The sequence below is a fragment of the Calypte anna genome, chromosome 1 (assembly GCF_003957555.1).
Source record: "Calypte anna isolate BGI_N300 chromosome 1, bCalAnn1_v1.p, whole genome shotgun sequence".
In the NCBI taxonomy this organism is placed as follows: domain Eukaryota; kingdom Metazoa; phylum Chordata; class Aves; order Apodiformes; family Trochilidae; genus Calypte; species Calypte anna.
In genome coordinates, this window is record NC_044244.1 from 57,925,097 (window position 1) to 57,949,222 (window position 24,126).

Here is a 24,126-nt window from a genome sequence, read left to right on the forward strand (position 1 = left end):
ATGCTGCTTTTCCCCCTGTTCTTTGCCTCTTTTGCTTTCTTGTCTTTTCTGGGATTATCAACTTTGTTCGGAAAGTACAATAATGCTTTTTACCTTTTTCCAGACACATATGCATGGACACCAAGAATATTCCTCCTCACCAGTATTCCAGATGCCGAGGACTTCAGCCAGGCAGCCTTCAGCACCCCCTGCTCAGCTTCCACACAACAACCTTCAGGGCCAGGGCCATTGCTACACCACCAGTTCCACTGAGGACCTCCAGCCAGGTCACTCTTCAGCCTCTCTCATCAAAGCAATTAGAGAAGAACTTCTACGACTTTCTCAGAAACAGACAACAGTGCAGAACTTCCATAGTTGATTTAGCATTCCCTTGCAAATCTGCCAGGTATCTGCTTCCTATGGAAGCAAAGACTTAGAGGAAATCAGCAATGTCGTTCTCTCAAAAGAATGAACTTTCACAGCTCTTCTGACAATACTCTGGAAAAAAAAAATGAAAAAGGCAGAAAAATGAGGATAGTGAGGAGAGACAGGAGACAAAGAGGGAAAATCATCAGTGTCATCACAAGTCATATTACTTAACCTGCTGATATTATGGTGCTCCTCTTCTCTCTCTACCCTCATTTAGTCTAACAAATAAATAAAACCTTAGGTCACAATGTCAATACTCCAGCAACAAAGAAATCACAGGAACAAACTCTTAAGTATTATAGAGCCCTTTTTGTAAGGAAGTAGGTGAAGGTTTGCATAAGCTGAGATGACATTTTGCAAGAGATGACAAGTACTCTGATCTCTCCAGTGCTTATGGGGAACTGGTCTGTGTTGCTGTTCAGCAAGATTATAAACTGCATCAGCTCAAGGGAGTTAAAGGTGTGATCCCACACAGGAATCACTTTGGTTGTAAGGAACAATGGGACTACTTAGAAAAATGGTCTTTGAGCTACTTGTAACAAACTGGAACAATAATTGTTATAGCTCTGTGCTTCCAAATGGAGCTACCCTCTGCACTCTTCCTTGTTTTCCTTCTGGTGCTGAAGCTTCAAGTGTTCCTTCATCTTCAATGTTTGCAAAGTGAAACATTGGCCTTGTATAAGAACATATCTTTAGACTTATTCAGGCTGGAAGAGCAAAGCAAAGCATCCAAACAGAAGGGGCTTGGTATTTATTTTGTTTAAAAATTATTGAAAACTGGGAGAAGAATACTTAGCCACAGTTGAATCTGGGGAAATGTGTATGTGTATCTTTAAAAAATACATTTACATACTCTATGCTCTTGCAAGAACCAGTGATAAAATGTTGCCACTCTGTAGTTTGCTTTGTGGACAGAAACAAATCCAGCCTGACTGGTACAGGGTCACCAGCATTACATTATAAATTGATGTCCTAAATCATTGCTTATGTTTGGATCTGAATAATTTTAGTGAAAGTCAGTGACAGTTTAGAGCATTAACATAGGCTTAGATTTGCGGTTTTGAGACAGTTTCTATATTTATACTTGTTTCCACTGTCCCCCTGGACAGAAGGTAAGCATTAGCTCCATGGGAAGAATGGTACATGCCATGGAACTCTTTGTCGCTGTTTTTTCCAGAGTTTTAATTTAATATTAGCTACGAATTTACTAATATTTGGCCACTGCATACCTGTAACTGACATAATACAGACAGAAATTTTACTTAAGTCATGATTTGTTGGAGTGTTTTTATTTTCAGGTCAAACTGAATTACACCTAAGTGGCACAGAGATAGAGGGTAAGCTCAGTGTTTGTGAGGAGGCTTGGGAGCCTTGCCCTAGAGAAACAAAAAGCAAAACTATTTGATGCTACAGTTTGGGTATCACCAATGCTAGCAGATGGCAGCCACAAAAGGTCTAAGGAAAAGCCATCTCCCAGTGAGATCTTTGGGCAGTCGATCAGGGTAAGGGCTGCATTTGCATCACTGGGGTAAAAATGGCATGGGTAAAATACAGGTATATGGCACTGGTATGGTGCGGTGTGTAGTATGCTGCCAAATCTGTCCCTGGTTCTGGAGCACAGTTCAAGAACTCTAACAAGACTCAGACTGAAACAAAAAACAGGTAGGAGGACACCACGGAAGAACTCATTGTTCCTGAAGTATGTAAATAATATTCATTGCCAAAGCCAAAACTAGGAAGCAACTGGCTGCTCATTAATATAGAAAAGAAGGTGGTATGTTTTCCCTCTTTATTAGGAAGCTTAGTTATGTTTCTGTTTACCCATGATCATCAAAAGGCTTTGTGAAATTGTTTTGCAGGACTTACTGCAATGAAGCAGTCTAAATTAATTTACAGTTCCCTGGTCAGTACTTAAAGCCCTCATGGGCACTGGTTGAGGTTTGAACAAAGTAAGAACACCAGCATGGTTGTGAAAAGCAGTACCAAAAGGTTATTATGTTTTTAATTTTTTAAACTTTTTGTGTGATAATAAATTCTAGGATAAAAATTAAAAAAAAAAAAAGAATATTTTCTGCCAAGTTTGTAAATATGAGTGTTGCCAATACTTCTGCAAAATGTCAAGTTTTGCAAAATGAAGAGTGTTTCAGGCAATGTTCATCTGGTCTTATTGACAGTGCTGAAGACTGACTGTTCCTAAATGTTCCTATTAAACCCATCTCTTTCATAGTCCACAACTTTCTCCAGCTTGGTTCTGCAGTGAGGTAAGAGGCAAATGTGCTTATAATATTAGCACATTACTGTGACTTCATTTAAAGAAAATGCAGGCTTCTAGAAAGTAAGTTTGTTGTCTGGCTGCTGGTTCCAACTATTTAAGAAGGAATATGAAGTAAGAGCTTTGAAAGTTCGAGGTACTAAAACCATTTCTCATCCATTTTTGATAGTGAAGGTAATGATACTGTGATATTCCATCTTTTTATGTTTGGAAGAATAACCTTTTCCTTTTCAGTCCTAAATCTTATGAAGAACATGTAAAGGACAAATAAATACTGGTAAATAAAAGAGGTTTTCTGATGCAAAAATTCCTCTTAAAAACCTTACAAGTTCATGGGAAAGGACAGTGAAACAGAAGAAGTCAGCCCTGGTTGGAAGTTATGTTCTCAGAATGGCTGGCAACTTGACCCACCTGTTCAGAGAAAAAGTGGTATAGCACAGTCTGTATCTTCATGTATTAAAGAAAAGTCAGGCATAAAGGACCAGTTCCAAGGATGGTCTTAACACGGGAGATGCAGACTTCACATTCTCCAAGTACTGGAAAAGCTGGTTTTTTCATGTGCTGCAAAGGGACCCTGTGGAATCCACTTGCCAAATTGTGTGTTTCAACTTGGGAATTCAGGGAAAACTGTAAGCTTCTGCATCCTCATGTGCTTGAGCACTTTCTCAATTTTCTTTTTTAATTTTTTTTTTTTTTTTAAACTTGAACTATCCTGAATTTAAGTATCTGTTAATGAATCTACCATTGTCTGAAAACACTGATCAGATGAGTAGTTGGTACAGGTACAGAAAGCTGTTACCAACAGTTACAGCCATTTCCATGATGAAGCCATCTGGCTCATGGAACACTCAGGCTCTTCTCTTCCTTCACAATTTCCCTTGACATTTGTGTTTAGTCTGTGTTTAGTTTGGCATGCAGAAGAGTTTGGCGAGATGAGAGCTATGTAATTTAGCTTGGATGGTTTTCTTTTCTTTTCTGTGGCCAACAGGTTGACCCCGAGCCTGTTTCTTTATTATCTTTGGAGCTAAGTGAAATTTTACAATTAATTTTCATACACGCAGTTCAAAGGGCAGGGCACGCTTCACTACTATAAAATACTCCCTCCCAGGAGAGATTCTAGTATCACACAGTCCTGTCAGTGACTGTGGCCATATAACTCAAGAAAGAAAACCTTGCTTTTAGGATGAGTGAATTGCATAGGTTCTATATTCATAATGTTAAATATGCATCCTTGGGAGCAGTAAGTGGAATTTCACTGACCTTTTGCAGCATACTGTACAATGTAAGGTATAAGGATTTGGATCAAGCTTCATGAAGAGAAGCTGGAGAGCAGCAGCATCACACAAGATCTATGTATAGCCAGTGTGGTAGTGCTAGGTCATGGACTGGACTTGATGATCTCAGAGGTCTTTTCCAGCCTCAATAATTCTGTGATTGTGTGATCAGCTCTGCACCCAAAGGAGCAGCTGGCAAGATGCTGGCCACCTTGGTATCATACACATTTATGCACAGATATACATCTCACCCACAAATGCATGTTCCTACTAAGTACTGAAGCCAGTGTCTTTAAATTAGGCCACTGACAGCAGGGCTACAGTGTTATCTGAGAAAATGACTGTTTACAGAGATGATAACTTCCCAAGAACCAAAACAGCTGACACTGCTTTGTGTCAACTCGCAGCCTGGAAGCATGTTAGGTGGATTACACAAGGAACCTTTTATTAAGTCCAAGCGAAGGCAACAGCTGTGGCCTGTATCAGGAACAGCGTGGCCAGCAGGTCCAGGGAAGTGATTCTGCCCCTGTACTCAGCCCTGGTGAGGCCACACCTCGAGTACTGTGTCCAGTTCTGGGCCCCTCAGTTTAGGAAGGAGATTGAGGTCCTGGAGCGGGTCCAGAGAAGAGCAACAAGGCTGGTGAAGGGACTCCAGCACAGATCCTATGTGATGAGGCTGAGGGAGCTGGGGCTGTTCAGCCTGGAGAAGAGGAGGCTCAGGGGAGACCTCATCACTCTCTACAACTCCCTGAAAGGAGGTTGTAGCCAGGTGGGGGTTGGTCTTTTCCCAGGCAGCTCTCAGCAAGACAAGAGGGCACAGTCTCAAGTTGTGCCAGGGGAGGCTTAGGTTGGATATTAGAAAGAATTTCTTTACGGAGAGGGTGATCAGACATTGGAATGGGCTGCCCAGGGAAGTAGTGGATTCTCCGTCCCTGGAGATATTTAAAAAGAGACTGGATGTGGCACTCAGTGCCATGGTCTGGTAACTGCAGCGGTAGTGGATCAAGGGTTGGACTTGATGATCTCTGAGGTCCCTTCCAACCCAGCCAATTCTGTGATTTTATGATTCTATGTGATATGGATGGCAGGAGGGAGCTGAACTAATTGTTTAATTCTTGCCCTCACCACATTCTCCCCTTTTCCAGCTTTCACGGAAGCAACGGGCATTTCCCATTCCATGTCTTATCTCACAGTTCTTGGTTAACAGGTGCCTGTCCTTCAGAAAGCTCTGCCTTGGCCAAGGGCTTTCAAGTGGCAGGGTGAAGAATGTTTGTGACTTTGAGGTAGGAAGATGTTCTGGGCCATATTTTTGCAGCAGTGAAGAACTAAATGGATTTTAATAACCCACGTCATCTGACTAGTGTTTTCTAAATATGGACATAAAGCTGAAAATGGATAAGAAGAAAAAAGATGCCAATATGACTGTCAGAAGGCAAAGGACAGCAGCCAGGTCTCTGGGACCACCTGTGACAGTGTATTAAAAATAGAGAGATAAAATCTTGGGCAGTCCCCCTGCCCTGATTAAAGCTGATTCCATACAATGCACACTTCTGTGCAGTCCTTAGCCACTTCCAGTGCTGGTCTATAAGAGTGTGAGGAGCATTTCTCATAAGTGAAACTCCCAAAAGCAGTTCACCAAGGCTACAGACTTTCTCCAGGACTGGCTAGATGTGCCTAGAGAAAAGCAGCAGCTTTTAAGTGCTTACGTTTGGACATAAAAATCCAGTTCCCTTTCGTGGGTGGCATCTTTTCCCTATTCCTGTTAGATTTTATTTTAAAATGGACAGGAAACCCTGGTGATGTATTCTACAGTCACCAGCCTGCTGTCATTCCTGTGTTCCACTATGTGTAGGTCCTAAAGACTGAAGAAGCAGGAATTAAGAATGAAAGTTTTTGTCAATGCTGATGAAGATTTGCTGTAGTTTTACAGTATTTTGGTGTGAGTGCACTTGGGTTCTTGAAAAGTCTGGTACCTTCCTCCTGGTGAGTTTTCCCTTGAAATGCAGCTTCTGTCAGAAGAACTATCCAAATTTTCTTTGATATCTCTCTGACACTTAAGGAAGACAGAACAATCTCAGCTTGTTCAATAGGGTTGGTGATTCAGATCCAAATGTTGGTCTGTGTATTGTCCCTGGTCACATCTGCATGGCTTCCACTGAAACCCATTTAGTTGCACGTATACTTTGGAAGAAGAATTTATCCTACAAATTCTTTAGTACAGTTTGGGGTGCACTTGGCAAGATGTGTCTGGTTTTGACGTACAAGTCTCAGAGTCAGTTTACTGACTGAGAGTGAGAAACTTCAGAAGCAAAAAGCCTCTGCAGTTGCACTGCCTTTTTAAAGAGACTTTTCTGGAGTAGAGCTTCAGTCCTGAAGACTGATAGATTAAAACAATTTGCATTAGTACTAGAAAAATACCCATTTCTTTGCACTTCATAGTTTATAGAGCTGGAATGTTTTGTCTTGATTTTGTGTTACTTCTTGATACTCTACATTTAAAATGTGTTTTCTTTTGTAATGGCCACTCCTGTTTAGTTTTGACCATAACTGGAAGTTTATGTTTAGGCTGTTACATCTTGCCTTAATGGGAATAAAATGTTGGCACATTTGAACAAATGCTCTGAAGATTCTTTTCAATCAAATGCTGAGCCTGTGTGGATCCCTGACATGGTGGGTTTCAAGTTTCAGAATTACTGTCTTTCTCTTACTGCCACAAGTAGAGCAGTTGAAGTGAAATGAAAACTAAGAGAGTAAAAACAAAAGGTAAATGTTACTGTTTTGTATTTCCAGTTATAATATAATGTACACTGTTCTGAAGAGCTGTGTCATGTTCCCATGAATACATGTAAGATTTCTGTCCCAAGGCTTCTTGGAAGTTGGTTTCCTCATCCAGGCTGTTTTAACGTTTTAGTACTGTGCATGATGTAAAGGAAGATTTTGTTTGTTTTTCAGGAAAAACTTCTTCATTATGAAGGGAAATGAATGCGGCATTATATTTGTTATCTTTTGCTCTTGAAATGCAGATCTAAAAGGGACTCAACTAAAGACATATGCATTTTTAAAATACTGCAATATTAAAAAAAATCAGGAGGCTTTTATCCTTGGATTCAAGGAAAGAATGGTAGATTAGGCACTCTCAGGAGTACAGCATAGTTGCCAAACCTGAAGGTGTTCACGTGTGATGCAGTACAGATGATGTGGGCATCCACAAACTCATGAACCAGTTACTGGATTTGTTAGTCCATGAAATCATGAATAAAATAGTTTCAGGTAAATTGCCTTAAATTGTGCATAGAAGATTTCCTGTCAAGCTTCTCCCTGGGTCAGTTTCATCCTTATGGTAGTTTCTGTCTTCTAGCTTGATGGTGGGAGCTTTAAACAAGAACACTTCAAGAACTCAAGATTAAAGGTGTGGAAACACCCACACAGGGGATTTGGAGGCCTGCAGACAAGTATTTACATTAGTGCTACGTTCTCCTCTACTTTGCTGCCATGTGGAAGAAAATTTGGTAGGACACTGGAAACAACAGGTTTGCTCTTGCAGAGTAAAACCACAAAGAAGTCAAGAGAAGGTGTTTGTCACTTCCAGCAGACTCTCACTTCTGCCTGGGAGCAAAGAGCACCATTTCCTACAGCTTTGTACTGAAGAAGCATCAGCACTAGTTCCAAAGAGCACTATTTAGTCTTTTTTTTAAGGATGAACTGATGTCTCTTACCTAATATTATCACACATCTGTACTAGGTGTTTATCACAGCTCAGCTAAAGCATGGTGGTTTCTTCATATATTTGAGCCCAGAGAATTAGAATTGAATTAGAATTGAATGTTGTTGGGTTGATCTGATTTAAATATACATTATCTTGAACTGCCATGAAGAGGAAACAGCCTAGCAGAGATGGCTTTGCAGGTATCTCCCTTCTCTTCCCCTGTTTAGACAAAGCAGACTGTAACTTTTTCTCCAGAAACTGACACTGAAAAATTAACTTGGCTGCATGTTTATAGTCATGTCATCTGGAAACCACAATCCTGGAAATGTGGTTCTGGTTCTCCCAGTGACTCACCAACCACAGCTCTGTGTGTTGGTACCACTTACTTTGTCTTCGTGATCAGATAAATCAGAGAGATTGGAAAAGCCACAGATAGATAGAAAGGGTATTAATAAAAATAACCAAGTCAAGAGAAATCATCAGAAGAGGCAGAGCTCACCAATATCATTGGTTGGGGGTCAGTTTGATTTCCAATTCCACACCGGAAAGAGAAAAGAAGGAAAGGTTGAGGCAAGTCTTTGTGGGGAATAATGGGAAGAAACCTAATGTATTGAGTAAAGAGCTAATAATAAATGTAAAGCTAAAATGTCTGGAGGATGTGGCTATCAAAGAGCACAGAGGCAGAGAGGCAGCAGAAAGTTTAACTAGGTCTCAGGGATCAGAGAAATGTCTTCTATATGCTTGTTTAAAAAAAAACCAAAACAACCCCACAAAAAAGAACAATGAAAAAAAGCCATCTGAAATTTTAAGGGTGATTCTCTGTGTTTAAGGTGGTGCACAAACTCAGTAGTGAATATGTGAAGTTTATGGATAATACAATCAATGGAAGAAAGAAGAGTAGGGGAAAACCAGAGTAATTGTGATTCCAAGGGAAAAGTTGAAAAGAAAAGGTAGTAGAAGGGTATTATTGCATGAAACTATCTGCAGTCTTCAGAGGATTAATATCCAATGGCAGAAAGTTCAGCTCTGTGTCAGCAGGGTGCTGTGTTTCACCTGTGAGCTGGGCAAAGGAGGGGAAGGGAGGATTGCAGTGCAATTGCTGCATTCTGCTCCACAGCATCCTGAAAAAGCTGTCAGCCCACAGCTTGGACAGGAGCACCCTGTGCTGGGTTAGGAACTGGCTGGAGGGCCGGGCCCAGAGAGTGCTGCTGAACAGTGCTGCATCCAGTTGGCGTCCGGTCACTAGTGGTGTCCCCCAGGGATCAGTGTTGGGCCCAGTTCTGTTCAATATCTTCATTGATGATTTAGATGAGGGGATTGAGTCCATCATCAGCAAATTCACAGACGACACTAAGCTGGGGGGGAGTGTCGATCAGCTGGAAGGCAGGAGGGCTCTGCAGAGGGACCTGGACAGACTGGAGAGTTGGGCTGATTCCAACGGGATGAGGTTTAACACGACCAAGTGCCGGGTCCTGCACTTTGGCCACAACAACCCCATGGGGAGCTCCAGGCTGGGCAAAGAGTGGCTGAGAACAGCCAGGCAGAAAGGGACCTGGGAGTCTGGATTGACAGGAAGCTGAACATGAGCCAGCAGTGTGCCCAGGTGGCCAAGAAGGCCAATGGCATCCTGGCCTGTATCAGGAAGAGGATGGTCAGCAGGTCCAGGGAAGTGATTTTGCCCCTGTACTCAGCGCTGGTGAGGCCACACCTCGAGTACTGTGTCCAGTTCTGGGCCCCTCAGTTCAGGAAGGATATTGAGGTCCTGGAGCAGGTCCAAAGGAGGGCAACCAGGCTGGTGAAGGGGCTCCAGCACAGATCCTATGTGATGAGGCTGAGGGAGCTGGGGCTGTTCAGCCTGGAGAAGAGGAGGCTCAGAGGAGACCTCATCACTCTCTACAACTCCCTGAAAGGAGGGTGTAGCCAGGGAGGGGTTGGTCTCTTTTGCCAGACGACTTTCAACAAGACAAGAGGGCATGGTCTCAAGTTGTGCCAGGGGAAGTTTAGGTTGGATATTAGAAAGAATTTCTTTACAGAGAGAGTGATCAAGCATTGGAATGGGCTGCCCAGGGAAGTAGTGGATTCTCCATCCCTGGAGATATTTAAAAAGAGACTGGATGTGGCACTCAGTGCCATGGTCTAGCAACCGCAACAGTGGTTCAAGGGTTGAACTTGATGATCCCTGAGGTCCCTTCCAACCCAGCCAATTCTATGATTCTATAAATACCTGCTGCTGGGAGACTGAACTGGGCTAAGGAGGCCTTGGAGCCCACCTTGCTGTTGCAACAACACATGGTATATTTGTTCAAATAAGGTTATAAATTGCCCTAAGCTCTTTTGGTTCCCTCAAGTGGCAGGCAAATGGGGGCGGGGTGGTGGGAGGGGAGAGGACAACACCCCTGGGGAGAGATGGAGTAATTGATGGATTTGGGAGATGACACAGTGTGAATGGTGTTCAGTCCAGTGTTGTCCCTGAAAGATGTGAGTAGCAGGTTTAAAGACAGAAAATGTGACTTTTACCACTCATAGTGTCAGAGGGAGAAAATGTCAACTTTCACAGTTAGTTTAGGTCTGTAGCTCCTAAAGCACAGGGCACCATGATAAGCTGGGTGTGGGGTCTGGAGCAGAGCTTTGTTGGTCATTTCTACCTTGTGAATGCAGAGAGGCTTTCTCTTTGTAGGGAGAAGTCAGTTCCAGGAGAGTTTTGTCAGGAAGATACAGGAGCTGTAAACTGTAAAAAAAAAAAAAAAAAAAAAATTCTGGTAGATGAGCAAAATGATTAACTGAATGCATCTAGATTTCATGCTGTCACAATTGTACAGCCAAAGTCTGCCTGTCTCTTAGAGCTGTTTTTTGTTGGGTTTTTTTTCCAAGCTGTTTGCAGACTTGAGAAACAGTAATGCATTGTTTACCCCATGTTTACTTCTAGGAGTTAATTCCAAAATAGGAGTTGGAAATAAGCTCTTTGGAAGGTGCATGTTTGATTCTGGAACAGAAACCTGAAGTAAGGTATGAATTCCACAATAGATGCTGGTACGAGCAATACTATAAAGCAAGTGGGATCTTGAGAGGGTAGTTGCTGGCCAAGAATTGTGTATTATTTTATGTTCCTAACAAAATCACTGACATTATAATACCTTTTAACACTAGATCCCCTGATATTTCCAAGAATGTTTCATTTTTGGGCTGTAATTAATTACATAATTTTCTGACACCCTAGGGGTTTTTAATGGCTTTACCAAAATTCCTATTCCTCTCTTTCCTTTCCAGACACTGCATACTTTAATTCCTGAAATACAGAAACTTTGTCCAGAAAATAGGAACAAGTGTTCTGGCTTGATTACAAGTGTTAGGGTTTAACCTCCAGTTTTTCAGTCAAGTTTATTGTTTTTCAGCCATCCAGGTTTCAACCATTTTTTGCTTTTTCTTTATACTAAATCATTTGAATTGGAACAGTTTCCTTCTCCATCTCATTCCATCAAGGAAGTTTTTGGTCCAGGAACACAGAAAAGCAGGCAATTTGACTGCAGTGAGCCAAACCCTCCTGTCTGGATATTTTGATGTAGAATCATTTTTCTACAAATTTGGGTTGAGCAATCCCTCACCAATAGAAGATTTATCAATATACACCAGTCACTGAGAATCTATCAATATCAATGTTTATTATTATCTTCCATAAATAAGAACAGTTCTGTCTGTTAATCCAAAATGCTGCTTTAAACCTGATTACCACAGTTCACCTCGACTTAGTTACTTGGGCAGGTCCAATCTGAATAAATACAAGCAAAATTCAGTTCCTACAAAACAGTTCATATATAAACTGTGCTGGAAACCCTAATTTTCATTTCAAATCAGGCCAAGCAGTCCTCAAGATTCTGTAACAGAGTTTTCACTGGTACCAGTTAATAGACTTTAAAATACCACAGGTTAGTGGGTGAGGAGGACTCAGAATAATCAACAAGTTACAACTCTTTACTGATGTAATGTGGTGGTGTGGAGGGACTATTTGGCCCGGTTATGATTAGCAACAGTTCAAGATTTAACTCAAGATTTTAATTCAAGGGTTTAATTGGAGCTGTACTTAATCATTAACCAATATGCTAACAATTATATAAAGGGAGATGCTATCATTAAAACAGCGACTTGCTTACAGGTTTGAGGATGAGAAAAACCACATGAACTTATTCCAATGTACCCTAAATAAAAGTATATCTGTACATAGCTATAAACACAAAATATACAAACATACATAGACAGAAATATTTGGATCCAATGAAAGATGTATAAGGACACTCACACTTGTGAAAGCAAAGGTGTACGTCCAAATAAAAAGATAGGTAGAGAGGGGGATGGAAGAGGCTGGCCTGTAGTTAAATTTTCCCTCTTCTAAAGTTCAGAATAAGCACAATGCATTCCTCAGTGGGCTGTAGTTGAGACTCGAGGAGAATGATTCCTCCTGGTCTTCTGTCAGCTTTGTCAGCAGGCAGTCCTCAAGGATTTAGTGCCTGGGAGGTGTCCCAGCTCAGGGGAGATGCTGGTCACAGCCCACTGCCATCCAGGAGAGCTCAAATAGTCTCACTTAAAATAATTTTTTGTAGGGTCCAAGTGAATTGACATTTGTCAGGTACTTTCTCCATTTTTTTTTCCTACTCCCTAGTACTTTCCATTAGTTGAGGGAACATTGGCGATTTACAAATAGCTCTGACCCACAGCCCAGGTACAGGTAGGTGTACCAGGCTGTCAGGAGGTGATGGATTGTCATTCCCACTCCCAAAGGATAGGGGAGGCAGGAGCCAGGCAAATCAGGGGAGTGCCTTAATGCTCTGGTCTCATGAATTTCACAGTCTATGGAAGAAGCAGGAACCTGTCACAAAATGGGTGCTTTAAAGCTCTGTTTCTCTGCCTTTTGCCATCCACATTCATCCTCTTTTGACTTGTACCCCAGAGAGGGGGGGAATCACATCACACCCTGCACCTGAAGTGCAAGAAAGGCAAAACCCCTTTCATTCAGAAGGGTGGAGGAGGGGGGGATTTCACTACCATAGTAATGGACCTGCTAACATTGATTCTCCAGAAAACAGCTTTATTTGCCCACTTTCTGTTACAAAGTCAAAGGTTAGGTACTGGGTTGGCTTAAAGCAGTGTGCTATAGACTGGTAACTGGTCCTTCAGTGTCTCATCACTGCTGATGCTCTCACATGAAAGCATGAAGGTGCTCAGGGAACAGGTCTTCTGTGCACTAAGACATATGTGATGGTTGGCAGGGACTTGCCTGCTCCCCACCATGACTGGCAGCTCTGACCTGCTGGGGAGAGCAAAGCCACAGCAGGTATCCTGCTTAGATCTGGCCTCTTTTGGTCGAAGATATGTTCCCTTTCTTATTTGTTTCTTAGGAAATGATTGAAATGCTTTGGCAGTCCACCTGCACCTCCCTGTTCCCAGATGCTGCTTGCTTGCTGGTGTGCCTTGCTTCAGGATGCCAAATATTTGGGTTCATCAGGCCGGAGATTCATCAGCTTGTCCATGCAGAGCAGGATGAGGGTCAGAAACCAGAGGCTCCAGCCAACAGCTGCAGCAATCCACCCATAATCATCCACACCCGTCCGGCAGCACACGGCTGCTTGAGCACAGAAGTTCACGTCTGGTGACAAGGAAACGAAGTTAGCTAATGATGGGAAGCCAAGTGTGTTAACAAGTTTTCTTTGCAGGTCAGACAGTGATTTCACTCTCTGCCCTCTGACCTGTCACTCTGCCTTGGCATCTGTCCCTCAAGCCCCACACTTATCCTGGGGAATGGCAATTTTTTATTTCATCTTAATTTCTTAAAGACTTGGTCATCCCTCTCTGGTCAAACACCTGAGCCCTCTTACTGCTGTGCTCAGCATTACTGAAATCTTTTAAAATACCTACTTAGCATCTGCTCAGTCAGTTTTAGGAAGGCAGTATGATAGAAGTAGCTAGTTAGAATTAAAAATAAACCTGGGGGAAAGAAAGCTTCATGCAAGAGTAAGAGTCTCTAGCAGAGTCACCTTCAGCAGGATCTCCAATAGTTTACATACCCAATACCTCTGCTGGCAGTAGAAGTGACTGTTCTCTGCTGGGCTTTTAACAGTGACTTCCTTGTGTTTTGCAGTGGTTACAAGTACCACTATGGTACATGCTTTAAAATGAAGTAATTTTTTAAAAAGTAAAGTAATTTAAAGTAATTCATTTTAAAATGAAGTTATTTTTAACAGTTCTGTATATTTTCTCCTGAATCTTTTATATCTTTTTTGGTTTTGTTTGAAGCAGTTCCATTTCCTAAAGCCAATTAAGGAATATGTCATTAGTTGTTTCATTTATGCTGTTATTTAAAGGTATCTGCCATACTTCTTGCATCACAAGAGCACAGTGAAAATACTCAGCTCTGTGTCTGCATCCTGAGTCTTACAGTGGAAATATCACAGGGAGTCTGAAGGACCACAGTATCTTGACCCTTTGGGCTGGAATAGAAGCTAAGCATAAAATTTCAGCACCCAGGAGAACTGGGTCAGCCAGAACCACCTTGCAGCTACGTGCATTGCACATTGACAGGCACAGAGCTTTGCTGCTGCAGAAAGTGGATGCCTCCTGAGCTTGGTGCAGAGCAGCCAGCTTCTTGCACCATTCCAGGGAAAAGCCAAGTGCAGGTGCTGCTCTGTGGCTCTCATTCATAAGCATCAGGCAGGAGCAGGTTCCTGTGCATTGGCCTTCAGTGTACCCAGCACAGCTGCTGTCCTGCATCACACAGAGCAGCTTCTCCCACAACAAAAGATGTTTTGTATGTGTCCAGAAAAGAGAGAGGGATGCCTCCTGAGACATGCTTTGAAGTACTTACTTCTTGATGTAAACACTTTGAAAATACAAAATATGTCTCTCGAATCAGTATTTTTTCTGCTCTTTTTAAAATATACCAAACATTCTCAATTAACAGATTTTTTCCCCAAACTTAACTAGCTTCTGTTTTGTGTCATGCTTGGCAGGCACCTAAAGATAAGACTGCTTATCAGGTCGCCTCCTGGTACATGGTCCAAAGATAATAAATTTAGCAAGGTAATAAGGACTGAAAAATAGTAATAAATAAAATAGAAGTTCTCGGGATGGCAAAATCTGTGTTATCTTTAGCAAGTCTGTGTGCCAGTGATTTATGAAAAGACAGAACCCCTTCTGCTGTATAAAAACTCCAAGAGAAAAAGGAGAAGAGGCGGCTCTTCTTCCCCCCCCTTCTCTCTCACCACTTCGGCTTCGGCTACGGGACAGCAACAGCGGAGGAAAGGAAAAGCGGAGAACATCAACTCCCCCCCACACTCCAGCCAGAGACCAGGATTGGGGACGGGACGGTGATAAAATCTTAATTGCTCCCTCGTTTTCTTTTCTTTTCTTTTCTTAACTACTCTTCTCTCCAAAGTAACAAATCGTGTTTACCCTTTATTAAAAGTGATATTTTGTTTCCCCTTTCCTAAAATATATCCTTGTAACTCGCTTAAGTTTCAAAACGCGTTAGTGTGCAGTTTCCATGCGTTTTCTCTGAGTAGTGGCTGCATTTTCCTCATAATCAAAATATTAAAATAATAACTTGGATCACAACACTTCTATAGGTACACATGCTATAATATGGGAAGTGCAGGACTATGGGTGTATTGGACATTGGGGATGGACGAAGATTTTGGAAGAGCTGACAGGATCTCGGGTTGCCTGGGACTGTTTGGGCAAGACCTCTTAGGGTGGGGGAAAGAGGTGCTCCTGAGAATCCACAGTTTGCCTACAGGCAGACAGTCTGGCAGGGAGCTTTAGAACACACAAATTGAATTAGCTCTGAATTAGTCAGTTAGTGGTGGAGTCATCATCCCTGGAAGTATTTAGGAGTCACATAGACATTGTACTTAGGGATATGGCTTACTTAAGAACTTGTCAGTGTTAGCTTAACAGTTGGACTCAATGATCTAGGTGGTATTTTTCAACCAAGGTTATTCTGTGATTCTGTGATATGAGTCCATCTGAAGGTATTGAAGAGACTACCCTGGACATGCCAATGGGGGAGTCTTAGAAACGTGTCCTAGAGTTTCACTTGCAACTGAATCCTTGATAACAGTGCATGAAACTATAAAAATCCTTTTCCAGGACAGTATCTCAGTGACCTCTGTAGTCTCATCACCTGGCTTTATAGTGGAAGTAATGATTTACAGAGACTTACTAAGACATGGTGCTTCGTACTCAGCTGCAAGGGTGGAGTTTGCCGAAAAACTGGAGATATCTTCAGCTGCTGCTAGAAGGAAAGCACAGGAGAAAAGACAAGTGGGATTAGGAGAGCAATACTGGATATCAGGCATGAAATTCTGAAAGCCTTGCAGATGCCTGTAGGATGGGAACAACTTGGTGGCAGGAGGTTCTTGCCCATAAACCCTGCTACACCAAGGTATGTTTCCTCACTGTCAACACAGGCTCTAGAGGCCACCTGCTGCAGCACCAGCTGTAAGGCACAGCTGGATCCCCCTGCCTCTGCCTGGCATGAGACTTCCACTCAGAGCTCGAGTCCTTTCATAAGCTGCAGAGGCAGAACGAACAAAGACTGAAATGAGAGAGATCATTGAGTGTCATGGGGAGATTCATGGCCAGTGAGCTGTACATCTACCTCCTTTTGCCCTTAGAAAGCCTCAGGAAGCTTTGGCTTTGCTGCAGGTCAGGTGCAGCTGTGCCTGAAACTCATTGACCAGCTCAGACTGGAACATGCAACAGACAGAAATTAGTAAGGGAGGGGTTACAGTGAAGGATTTGCCATTTTATCCCGCTTCCTAGCCAGAATCAGAGCACAGTTGCAGTCTGCCATAGCTGTGAGGCTGGTCTCAGCCCTCTAAATCTGTACAGGATGTCAGAGGCCAAAGCCTTCTTAGACCTCCTAGAGCTTCCCTTGTCCCTGAGCTTCAGGGTGCACCTTGTAGCACTGCAAAACCAGATACATGGAGAGCTGCAGGATGCCTGCATGGGGACAGCCCAGGTTGCTGTGGTCCCCATGGAGCAGCACCAGCATGTGCTGGGCTGAAGAAGGAAGGGAGACAAAAGACATGTCACCTCCTACTATGTGCTACTATGAGTGGTACAAGTTCAGCCAGGTGAAGTATCCCATGCTGAAATGGTGCCCTGCAGGCAGCGATGAAGAGGCTACAGGAGTAAGGACTCCTCCTGCATGCAGGTGGAGGGGCCCCAACATGCTGCTGGTCCACAGACCAGGCAGAGGCTATCAGAGAACTCTTTCCAGACAAACCATTGCCCTGAGCTGGTGGTATGTGATAGAGAAAAGCAGTTCCAGCTTGATTTCAGGAAGACTTCACAATAATGGTTCAGCTTCATTTTCAGCTTGGGAGAACAGAACAGATCAAGTTCTTTAACCAAACCTTTGGTTTGAGTTTGGTATTTTCCATGTAACAGCAAATAAACTGAAGTAGTGCTGCAGGACATGTTGTCCTTGGGGTCACCTGCTGCTGCCCAGCTTTGCATTTTGACCTGACTGAAGATCAGCAAGACCAGAGTTTTCCTTATGGCCACTGCCACACAGCCAAGTTCCCTTGGGCATCCTGTCCCAGGGAAAGGTCTGAGTACCCATTCCTCTTTCTGACTCTGCTAGGACTTGCTGAATGACCTTGGCCGTAATTTGTTTTCTGAGTTAATAAGTACCTCATGGCAGCATTGGGAATAATCACTTAAAAACTGTGTGTAACTCATGGAAGAAAATGATGCAGAATACAGAGTGTTGGTTCAGGTTTATAGACTATGTAGCCCAAAGGACAGGGCTAACTCTGTCAAAGCTAACCCATCTTTGAACAACTGCCAGGTCTCAAATGGTGATGATTTACAAATGAAAGCAGCAACCTAATGGGAAAAAAACAGCTTACAGGTCTCATTTTTTTTTAGGTATCTTCTTCAATTAAGGGGGCACCAAAGCCAGATTTCCTGAAAAAAGCACCTAATAAAAGCTAAACTGGACTACAGCGAGTCTCTTGGGTGGAATTTCAAATAGTCCCTTGCCTAAGTAAACACATGAAAGCTGAGTAACTGTGATCTCGAATCTCCTTGCCATTTAATGGAGCAACCTGCATCTCAGTCACATTTACAGTGGATCTGTAAATAGCTGGCAAAAGCACATCTCTTCAGAAAGCTGCTGTGATCAATCACATCAAGTAATTCTCATTAGCATTAATCAGTTCCAGCTCTTTCATTTTTTCAGCTGAGACAAGGGAGCCCCCTTTGTTTTTAAAGAACAAATCAGTGTCAGTGGGCAATACATTTAGGTATTTAGGGGGGAAGAAAGGAGGGGAAGGCAGGTTATAGGAATCAGAGCATGAGAGAAGAGAAATACCTGCTGAGCAGGAATAGTGGAGAGTGGTGGTGAAGAAGAACACAGCAAAGGCTGCCAAGGGCTCACAGGAGAAATGCTTCATGCCGAGGGTCCAGCTCCCACCTGAGCAGCTGCACGGCTCAGATCTCTGTAGCTCTGGTTCAGCAAACCCTGGGCAAGCCGAGTGTGCAAGGCAGAGAGGGTGGAGCAAAGGAGTTTCCTGCTACCAGGACATCTTGAACTTTCCTGCCACAACAGGGTGAAGGAAGGGAAGGGCTCCGACCAAATGCTGAGGCAGGTGAAGGGCCCCTGAAGGTCAAGCCTGAGGGTTTCTCCCCAGAATCTGGAGGGAGGGAAGGCTTCTGGAGCTGACCCAAACAGTCCCAGGCAGATTCTGACTCTCCTTTTGGTCCTGTGAGGATGGCCGAGTAGAGCTAGAAAGAAGCAGAGGATCAGAATAGAGAATTTGTCTTCCTGTTTGACTTTGATTTTGCATGTTTGGTGGCTTAACACCTCACCTTGCCCAAAGCTGCCCATCAGTAGTGATTTTTTTGGAAGGGCTACATGTAAGCCTTGGAAACAAGTAGTCTTTGGTCATGCTGGAACTGTAGCTGCTGAGTTAACATAAGGTATATGTTTCAATCTAGAAATGAGGATGAAACCAGTTGCTTTGTGTAGGCTGCCAAGAGCTATCTATGGCAGGGTAGCAATGGCCTTAAGAGGCTGTGTTGGGTTAGGGGCTGGCATCAGCTCAAGCCTGGGGAGAAGCTGTTCTTCTGCTCAGAAGCTGTTACTGCTGTTCCCACCCTGTGAGCACAGTGGCATCACTGTCTCCATCACTCCTGTGCAATGTGATGCTGAAAAAGCTTTTTCTCCTTCTCTTGTCATTACAGCTACTCCTTCTTGGCATAGACAAAGCCAGGAGCTGCACCTTCCCACTAACACAGTTCTTATTAGGAGAGCTACTGGCAAAATTATAGTGGCTGGAGGGCAGGTTTTTTTTTTTCTATAATCCTGGCTGGAAAAGCCACACTGTTGAAGTGTTTGTGGTGTTGTCCTGGTCTGATGAGCACTGCATGTTGTTGCAGCTCCCCAGGCTGCTGACTATGTTTGCATCTATCTTTGACCCACCATGATCTCCTTGCTAGAGAAAACTTCAGGTATTTAATCAGACAAGGAGGCACTGGGAGAGGTGGGCTCAGTGAGGACCAGGCTGCTGATGCTCTTCAGCATTGGTCACTTGTGGTTTTGGGTACGTGTGTGAGAACAAAGCTGTCTGGAGCCTGTTCTGAATGCACAGCCATCCTTTGGGAGGCAAGGGGGGGAGGCAACAGTCCTGATAGGATGGAGAGTATTTAGTAATTTTCTCTTTTTTTTTTTTTCCCCCTTCATGCTGCTGAAACCTGCAGGGAGGAGTGTAATAGACATCCCATGGGAAATGTGGTGAGCTTTATACAAGAGGGTGCTACTGTGAGGTTGGTTTGGCCTCCCTTTGCCGGAGGGGAGAACCCAAGTCAACTTTTCCCTGCCCAGCATTTCTGTGGGGTGAACTCACTTGTTCTCCCCACTGACCACCCCTCACCACCAAAGCCACTCTGCTCCCTTCCAGCTGTGAATGCTTCCATGATGCAGCAGGAAGTTCCCCCCCAAGAAATGGCTGAGCTGCAGCTGAAATGGGTGCGTTCACCCTCCTGGTGTCCCTGTTTTTTGTGTCAACAGGCCAGTGGGGCTGGCAGCCTTAGGGCTGTGTGAGCTGGTCTGCTCCTGTGGGGGTGCTGGGCCCTGTCCTTGGCTGGTACCTGAGGGGTGACCCAAGATGTGTCATGCTCAGTTGGCAGCCAGGCTGGGTGTGTGGTCCACATCTCTCATGGCCTCAGTAAACATGAGCCATGGCAGGAGAGATGCTGCAGAAACACTCTGATTGCTCAGGGTTGCTTGAAATTAGGCTACTGGATGCTCTCATCTCTGCCCCATTTCAGTATCTTAAGTATTTTCATGCTAGTTTTTTTAATGTGTATTTTACTCTGAGCCCTCTGTTGCATCAAAACCAAAAACTCAGCTCTTTGTGAGAGAAAAGGCACTCTGCTTCCTTCCAGCTTTACCTTTCCCTCCTAAATTTCTCGCCCGTGATTCCTGCTGAAAGTTGACTCAGCAGTTGGTTTTGCAAAAATAACGAGTACAGAAGAGCTCCGTGCAGCACAAAATGTTTGAGGGGAAATGAGAAGACAAAACCACTCTGCTGCTGTATGAATGATTCAATTTGTAATGAAATGTCCTTTGAATTTTAACTATTACTTAAATATTCTCTGCCAGCTTGCAGGCAAACATACCCACTTCTGAGGGACACCGAAAACATTTTTCACAATTAACACAATGTATTTCTTTTCCTTTCCAAAATATATTCCCTCTGTGGTTCAGAAAGGGCCTGCTCCAAAGTATCCTGAAGCAGTGAACAGGCTGTGTTTGGCTTCAGTGATTTTAGGATCAGACTGGAAATAAAGTCTGTGCTTGATAAGTTCAGATGCAATGGGAGCCCTACAGAATCATCTCCTGACACAGATTTGCATGTGTTTCATTTCTTCTGTGTAACACATTCATATTTCTGTACTGTGACTGCCTGGAGAATGGTAAGACTCACCAAAGCCTTCCTCTAGCTTGGTTTCTGTGTGTTGTGTGAAGGTTTGTGTCCCCAGGGATGCCCTCGCACTGGAGGCATAACTGCAGCACCAGCAGAGATGGGGTCTTCCTCTCCTCAGGTTCCATGCAGGCAGGACTCCACTTACTCTAAAATTAGGGCTCTCCCCACACCTACCTTTGGAAATTCTTCCACAATGTGTAGAGCCACTGGTCAGATTTTTCTGGTGATTGTGAAGGAGGCAATACCTTCCATTTGGCAATACCTATACCATTTTGTGCTACAGAGATGGAGTTTTATGATGACAAATGTATTACCCTTGATATATCACCACCAGGTGTGGCAATCAGAAAGTTGTTACCCTTACACACTGACTCTGTCTATATATAATTATTTTTCTTGTTTACATAGGCAACATGTTTATATTTTTAATTCCAAATGAAAGCTGATTGCTGCTGCACTCCTGTTCCACCCTGGCAGTGACCAGCATGATGGTAATAGAGCACAGGGTGCTTGGGGTGAAACACAGAAGCCATGAGAACACAGCAGAGCAGGTACGTCATCTCTGGGCCTATCAGTGATAAGGACAAATCCATTTTTTCTGTAGGACACTTGGGGCTGGGTTAACTACACTCCTGCTCTGTTTCAGAGTACCTGAGGGTGCTGTTCTGATTAACTGCTGCAATAGGAGGGAGCTTTGGTGAAAGAGAACTTAATAATTTACGTCCTATGTAGCCACATAGAACCTCTGGCATGGTGGAACATTCCATGGATGAATTATAGGTGAGACACGGATCCCAGAGCCACCTATAGCTGCATGAAATTTCCCCAAGCTGCTGAAAGGGATGACAGCTCAATTGGAGGGGTTCCATGTTTGGGACTCCTCTGGGCTCTGTATGCTGGCACACTGAAGTTGTGTGTAGTTGGCAGCTCCTGATGATTATTCACAGGGTCTGTGTGCAGCCTGTAAGATCTTGGTGCTAGACACCATGGAGGATACTTGGCACTCTGTGCTACCAGTGAAACCACAGGAGTGGTCTCCTTCACTTGCTTCACAGGTAGCAAAATCTCCAAGTACAGCTCCAGAAAAGACAGCACTTGGGAGGGCAGATCTGTCTGTTAGCAACCTCCTGACTTTGTATTGTGGGGCAAGCTCCCTCCTGTATAACCTTTGTAAAGCTAAAAAAAAGAGCTTAAGGCCTTTTTGCAGCCCTTAAAATTACTTATGGAAGTTCAAAACCTTAAGCAGGTGAGCCTGATGCCTATGATGCATCCATCAGAGAGAGATGGCTTTTTGGTATCTTCATTGATGTAAAAAGCCATCTATGATAAAGCTACCTGTGAACAGGAAATTTAATTTTTAAAACTAGGCAAACGGAAGGAAAAAGTGAAAACCACAAAGTTTTTATCCTTTAAATGAAAGAAAGGGAGCGGAGGTCTGCTTTTTGCCACACAGAGGAAAACAGCTTCAGCATTTTGAATAATTCCCTTTGTGTTTCCCAGTCCAGGCTGGGTTTGCTATTAGACAAATGTTGAGCCTGTAGCCCTGCTCTGACCCTGTGTTGTCCCTCTGGAGACCTCAGCAAGGGAGCCAGAGACCAACCAGCCGGGTGGCACGGGGCTGCCTTCAGCTGGCCTGGGCAGAACTGCTGGCATTGACAACGAGCCCACTCATGGGGCTCCTCTGAGTGGTGCCCCATCATCATCTGATCTTGAATAATAAGATTCTTATAAAATAATATCCTTACGTTCACATGCCAGAGGGATGAAATAGGATATGCATTCTGCTTCTCTCCTCTGCCCAGGAAGGGGGAGAGGTAAAGGCAAGAGAGATGGCTTTATCCCTGTGCTCTGTGTTTGCTCACTCCTTGGCCAAGGGGATGGAGTGGCTGGCATGATGCAGATGGTTGTGGTGATAAAGTGTATGTTGGGGGCCCCTTCTGCTCCCCCTGCCCTGACTTGTAGGGTATTGGCTGAGTGTGACTCTGGGGCTGAACAAGAGCAGAGTAGGGTAATTGCTCAACAAACAGAAGCAAATCCAGGTATCATCATATGGACACAACAGCTTTGCTATGGGAAAGAATGTCCTATGGGTTCAGAGGTGGGGGGACATAACCTGAGAACTTGTTTTATTTTGTTGTGTCAATATAGCTTGGTTGAGAACTGAATGATGACTCCTGCCATTTAGCATTATAACATGGGCTACAAGGCAATGTCCTTCCTTTCCCACACCAGCTTCTCAGCCCTGTACAGTGGATGTGCTGCTTTTGTACATGACAAGTCACTGACAGTAACAACTTTGCTACTCCCTTAGAGAGAAGTTCCAATTTGCCCACAGAAAGTGCTGAATTTCATCAGCCTTTACTCCCTTCCTACTCCCTTCTAATGGAGAGAGGAAAGGTGTCTGGTGGGAGTGGCTGGTGCTGGAGGAGCAAGGTGCAGCCAAAGCAGGTGGGATGCTTGGGAGCCCCATGGCCAGCTCAGCTGAGCAAAATGAAAGCTTTAGGCCTGCTAGAATTGCTTTTAATTTTTAATATCTCATTTTTGGGTTGCTCAGCTTGAATCAGCTGGATTTCTGAAGGCAGCAGGAGCCCCCTTGCACTAGCTGATCTCATGAAGCAGGACCATTCTTCATTGCTTTTGAATAGAAAACTTCCATGCCAGGAAACTCTGCTGTTAACTTGCCTTTGGGCACTGTTCCCTTGGACAAGCTATGTACCCTTTAGCTTGTCTGGTCAGGGTTACTGGGTACCTCCAGAAAAACAGGTCTGAGAAAGCATTTCTTTAAGGGGTGCTTAACTATCTACATAGAGCCATGCATTTTCATTAGTTTTCCTTTTAAGATAAAACTTTGAGAACCTAGATTTAATAGAGCTTTATTTCCTGCCTCCTCTGACCTCAGTGGCAGCTAAGCCATTAGTTTCAGGAGGGGCTGAATTTATCTCTGGAGCCCTTGTTCTAGCAGCTGAAGTGGGAGAAAGTCTGTAAAGCCAGTTTGTCCCATAGCATTTGTTATTTCAAGGGGTGAAAATCAAGTTCCCTGTGTGTCTGCAATGCTCCAGGCTAGTGCAGCTCTCCTAACTGAGCCCTTGCCATCCCAAGGCTCTCTTTGCCTCTCTTTGCTGTATATTTTTGCCCTTCCCTGGCTGCAGGAAAACCATTAATCTCCCATTGTTTCCCTGTCCTTTCCCCAGCTGCCTTCGGCGAGGGAAAACCAGTGCGAAACAGCACAGAAGTTTTCCGCCTCCCTGGCAACTGATCCTCCATCCGAGGCTTGCAAATGAGTTTTTATGGGTTTATAGCTCTCTGGGTACAGCAGGTTTCAAAGGCTCTTGCTGGCTTTTGGGTGGGCAGTGTGAGCTGGCATGCCTCATCTGTTGTTAGTCTCAACAACCCTGCATGCTGCCACAACAGGGCTCAAGCTTGTCACGAACCTGACGCAGAGGTTACGCCCGAGCCAGAAAACTCTGGGTCCAAACCACC

At 43.9% G+C, this 24,126-nt stretch overlaps 2 protein-coding genes across 3 annotated transcripts in view; one reads left to right on the forward strand and one right to left on the reverse strand.

Moving 5' to 3' along the window:
• Nucleotides 1-2,957, forward strand: part of KIAA1549 (KIAA1549 ortholog) — a 160,391-nt gene extending 157,434 nt beyond the window's left edge. The window contains exon 19 of one of the 2 annotated variants that reach the window (XM_030469139.1): nucleotides 104-2,957. In XM_030469139.1, coding sequence (XP_030324999.1) covers nucleotides 104-252 — 149 coding nt within the window. In that variant the 3' untranslated portion in view covers nucleotides 253-2,957. The remainder of the gene's footprint in view (nucleotides 1-103) is intronic. The other variant, XM_030469138.1, reaches the window with a different exon arrangement.
• A 9,820-nt stretch (nucleotides 2,958-12,777) lies between these two features.
• TMEM213 (transmembrane protein 213) lies at nucleotides 12,778-18,208 on the reverse strand. The gene is made up of 3 exons (XM_030465059.1): nucleotides 18,030-18,208; nucleotides 15,870-15,938; nucleotides 12,778-13,298 (listed from the first exon to the last, which is right to left on the reverse strand). The coding sequence occupies exons 1-3, from the start codon at nucleotides 18,109-18,111 to the stop codon at nucleotides 13,129-13,131; spliced, it is 321 nt and encodes a 106-aa protein (XP_030320919.1). The 5' UTR covers nucleotides 18,112-18,208; the 3' UTR covers nucleotides 12,778-13,128.
• Between the last annotated feature and the right edge of the window lie 5,918 nt (nucleotides 18,209-24,126).

Excerpts from the sequence above, each read along its gene's own strand:
- TMEM213 (XM_030465059.1), bottom strand. The coding sequence starts at position 18,111 with ATGAAGCATTTCTCCTGTGAGCCCTTGGCAGCCTTTGCTGTGTTCTTC. Across the intron at positions 15,939-18,029 it reads CCACTATTCCTGCTCAGCAG|CAGCTGAAGATATCTCCAGT; the intron begins GTATTTCTCTTC and ends TCCTTCTAGCAG. Across the intron at positions 13,299-15,869 it reads GTACGAAGCACCATGTCTTA|ACGTGAACTTCTGTGCTCAA; the intron begins GTAAGTCTCTGT and ends CCTTGTCACCAG.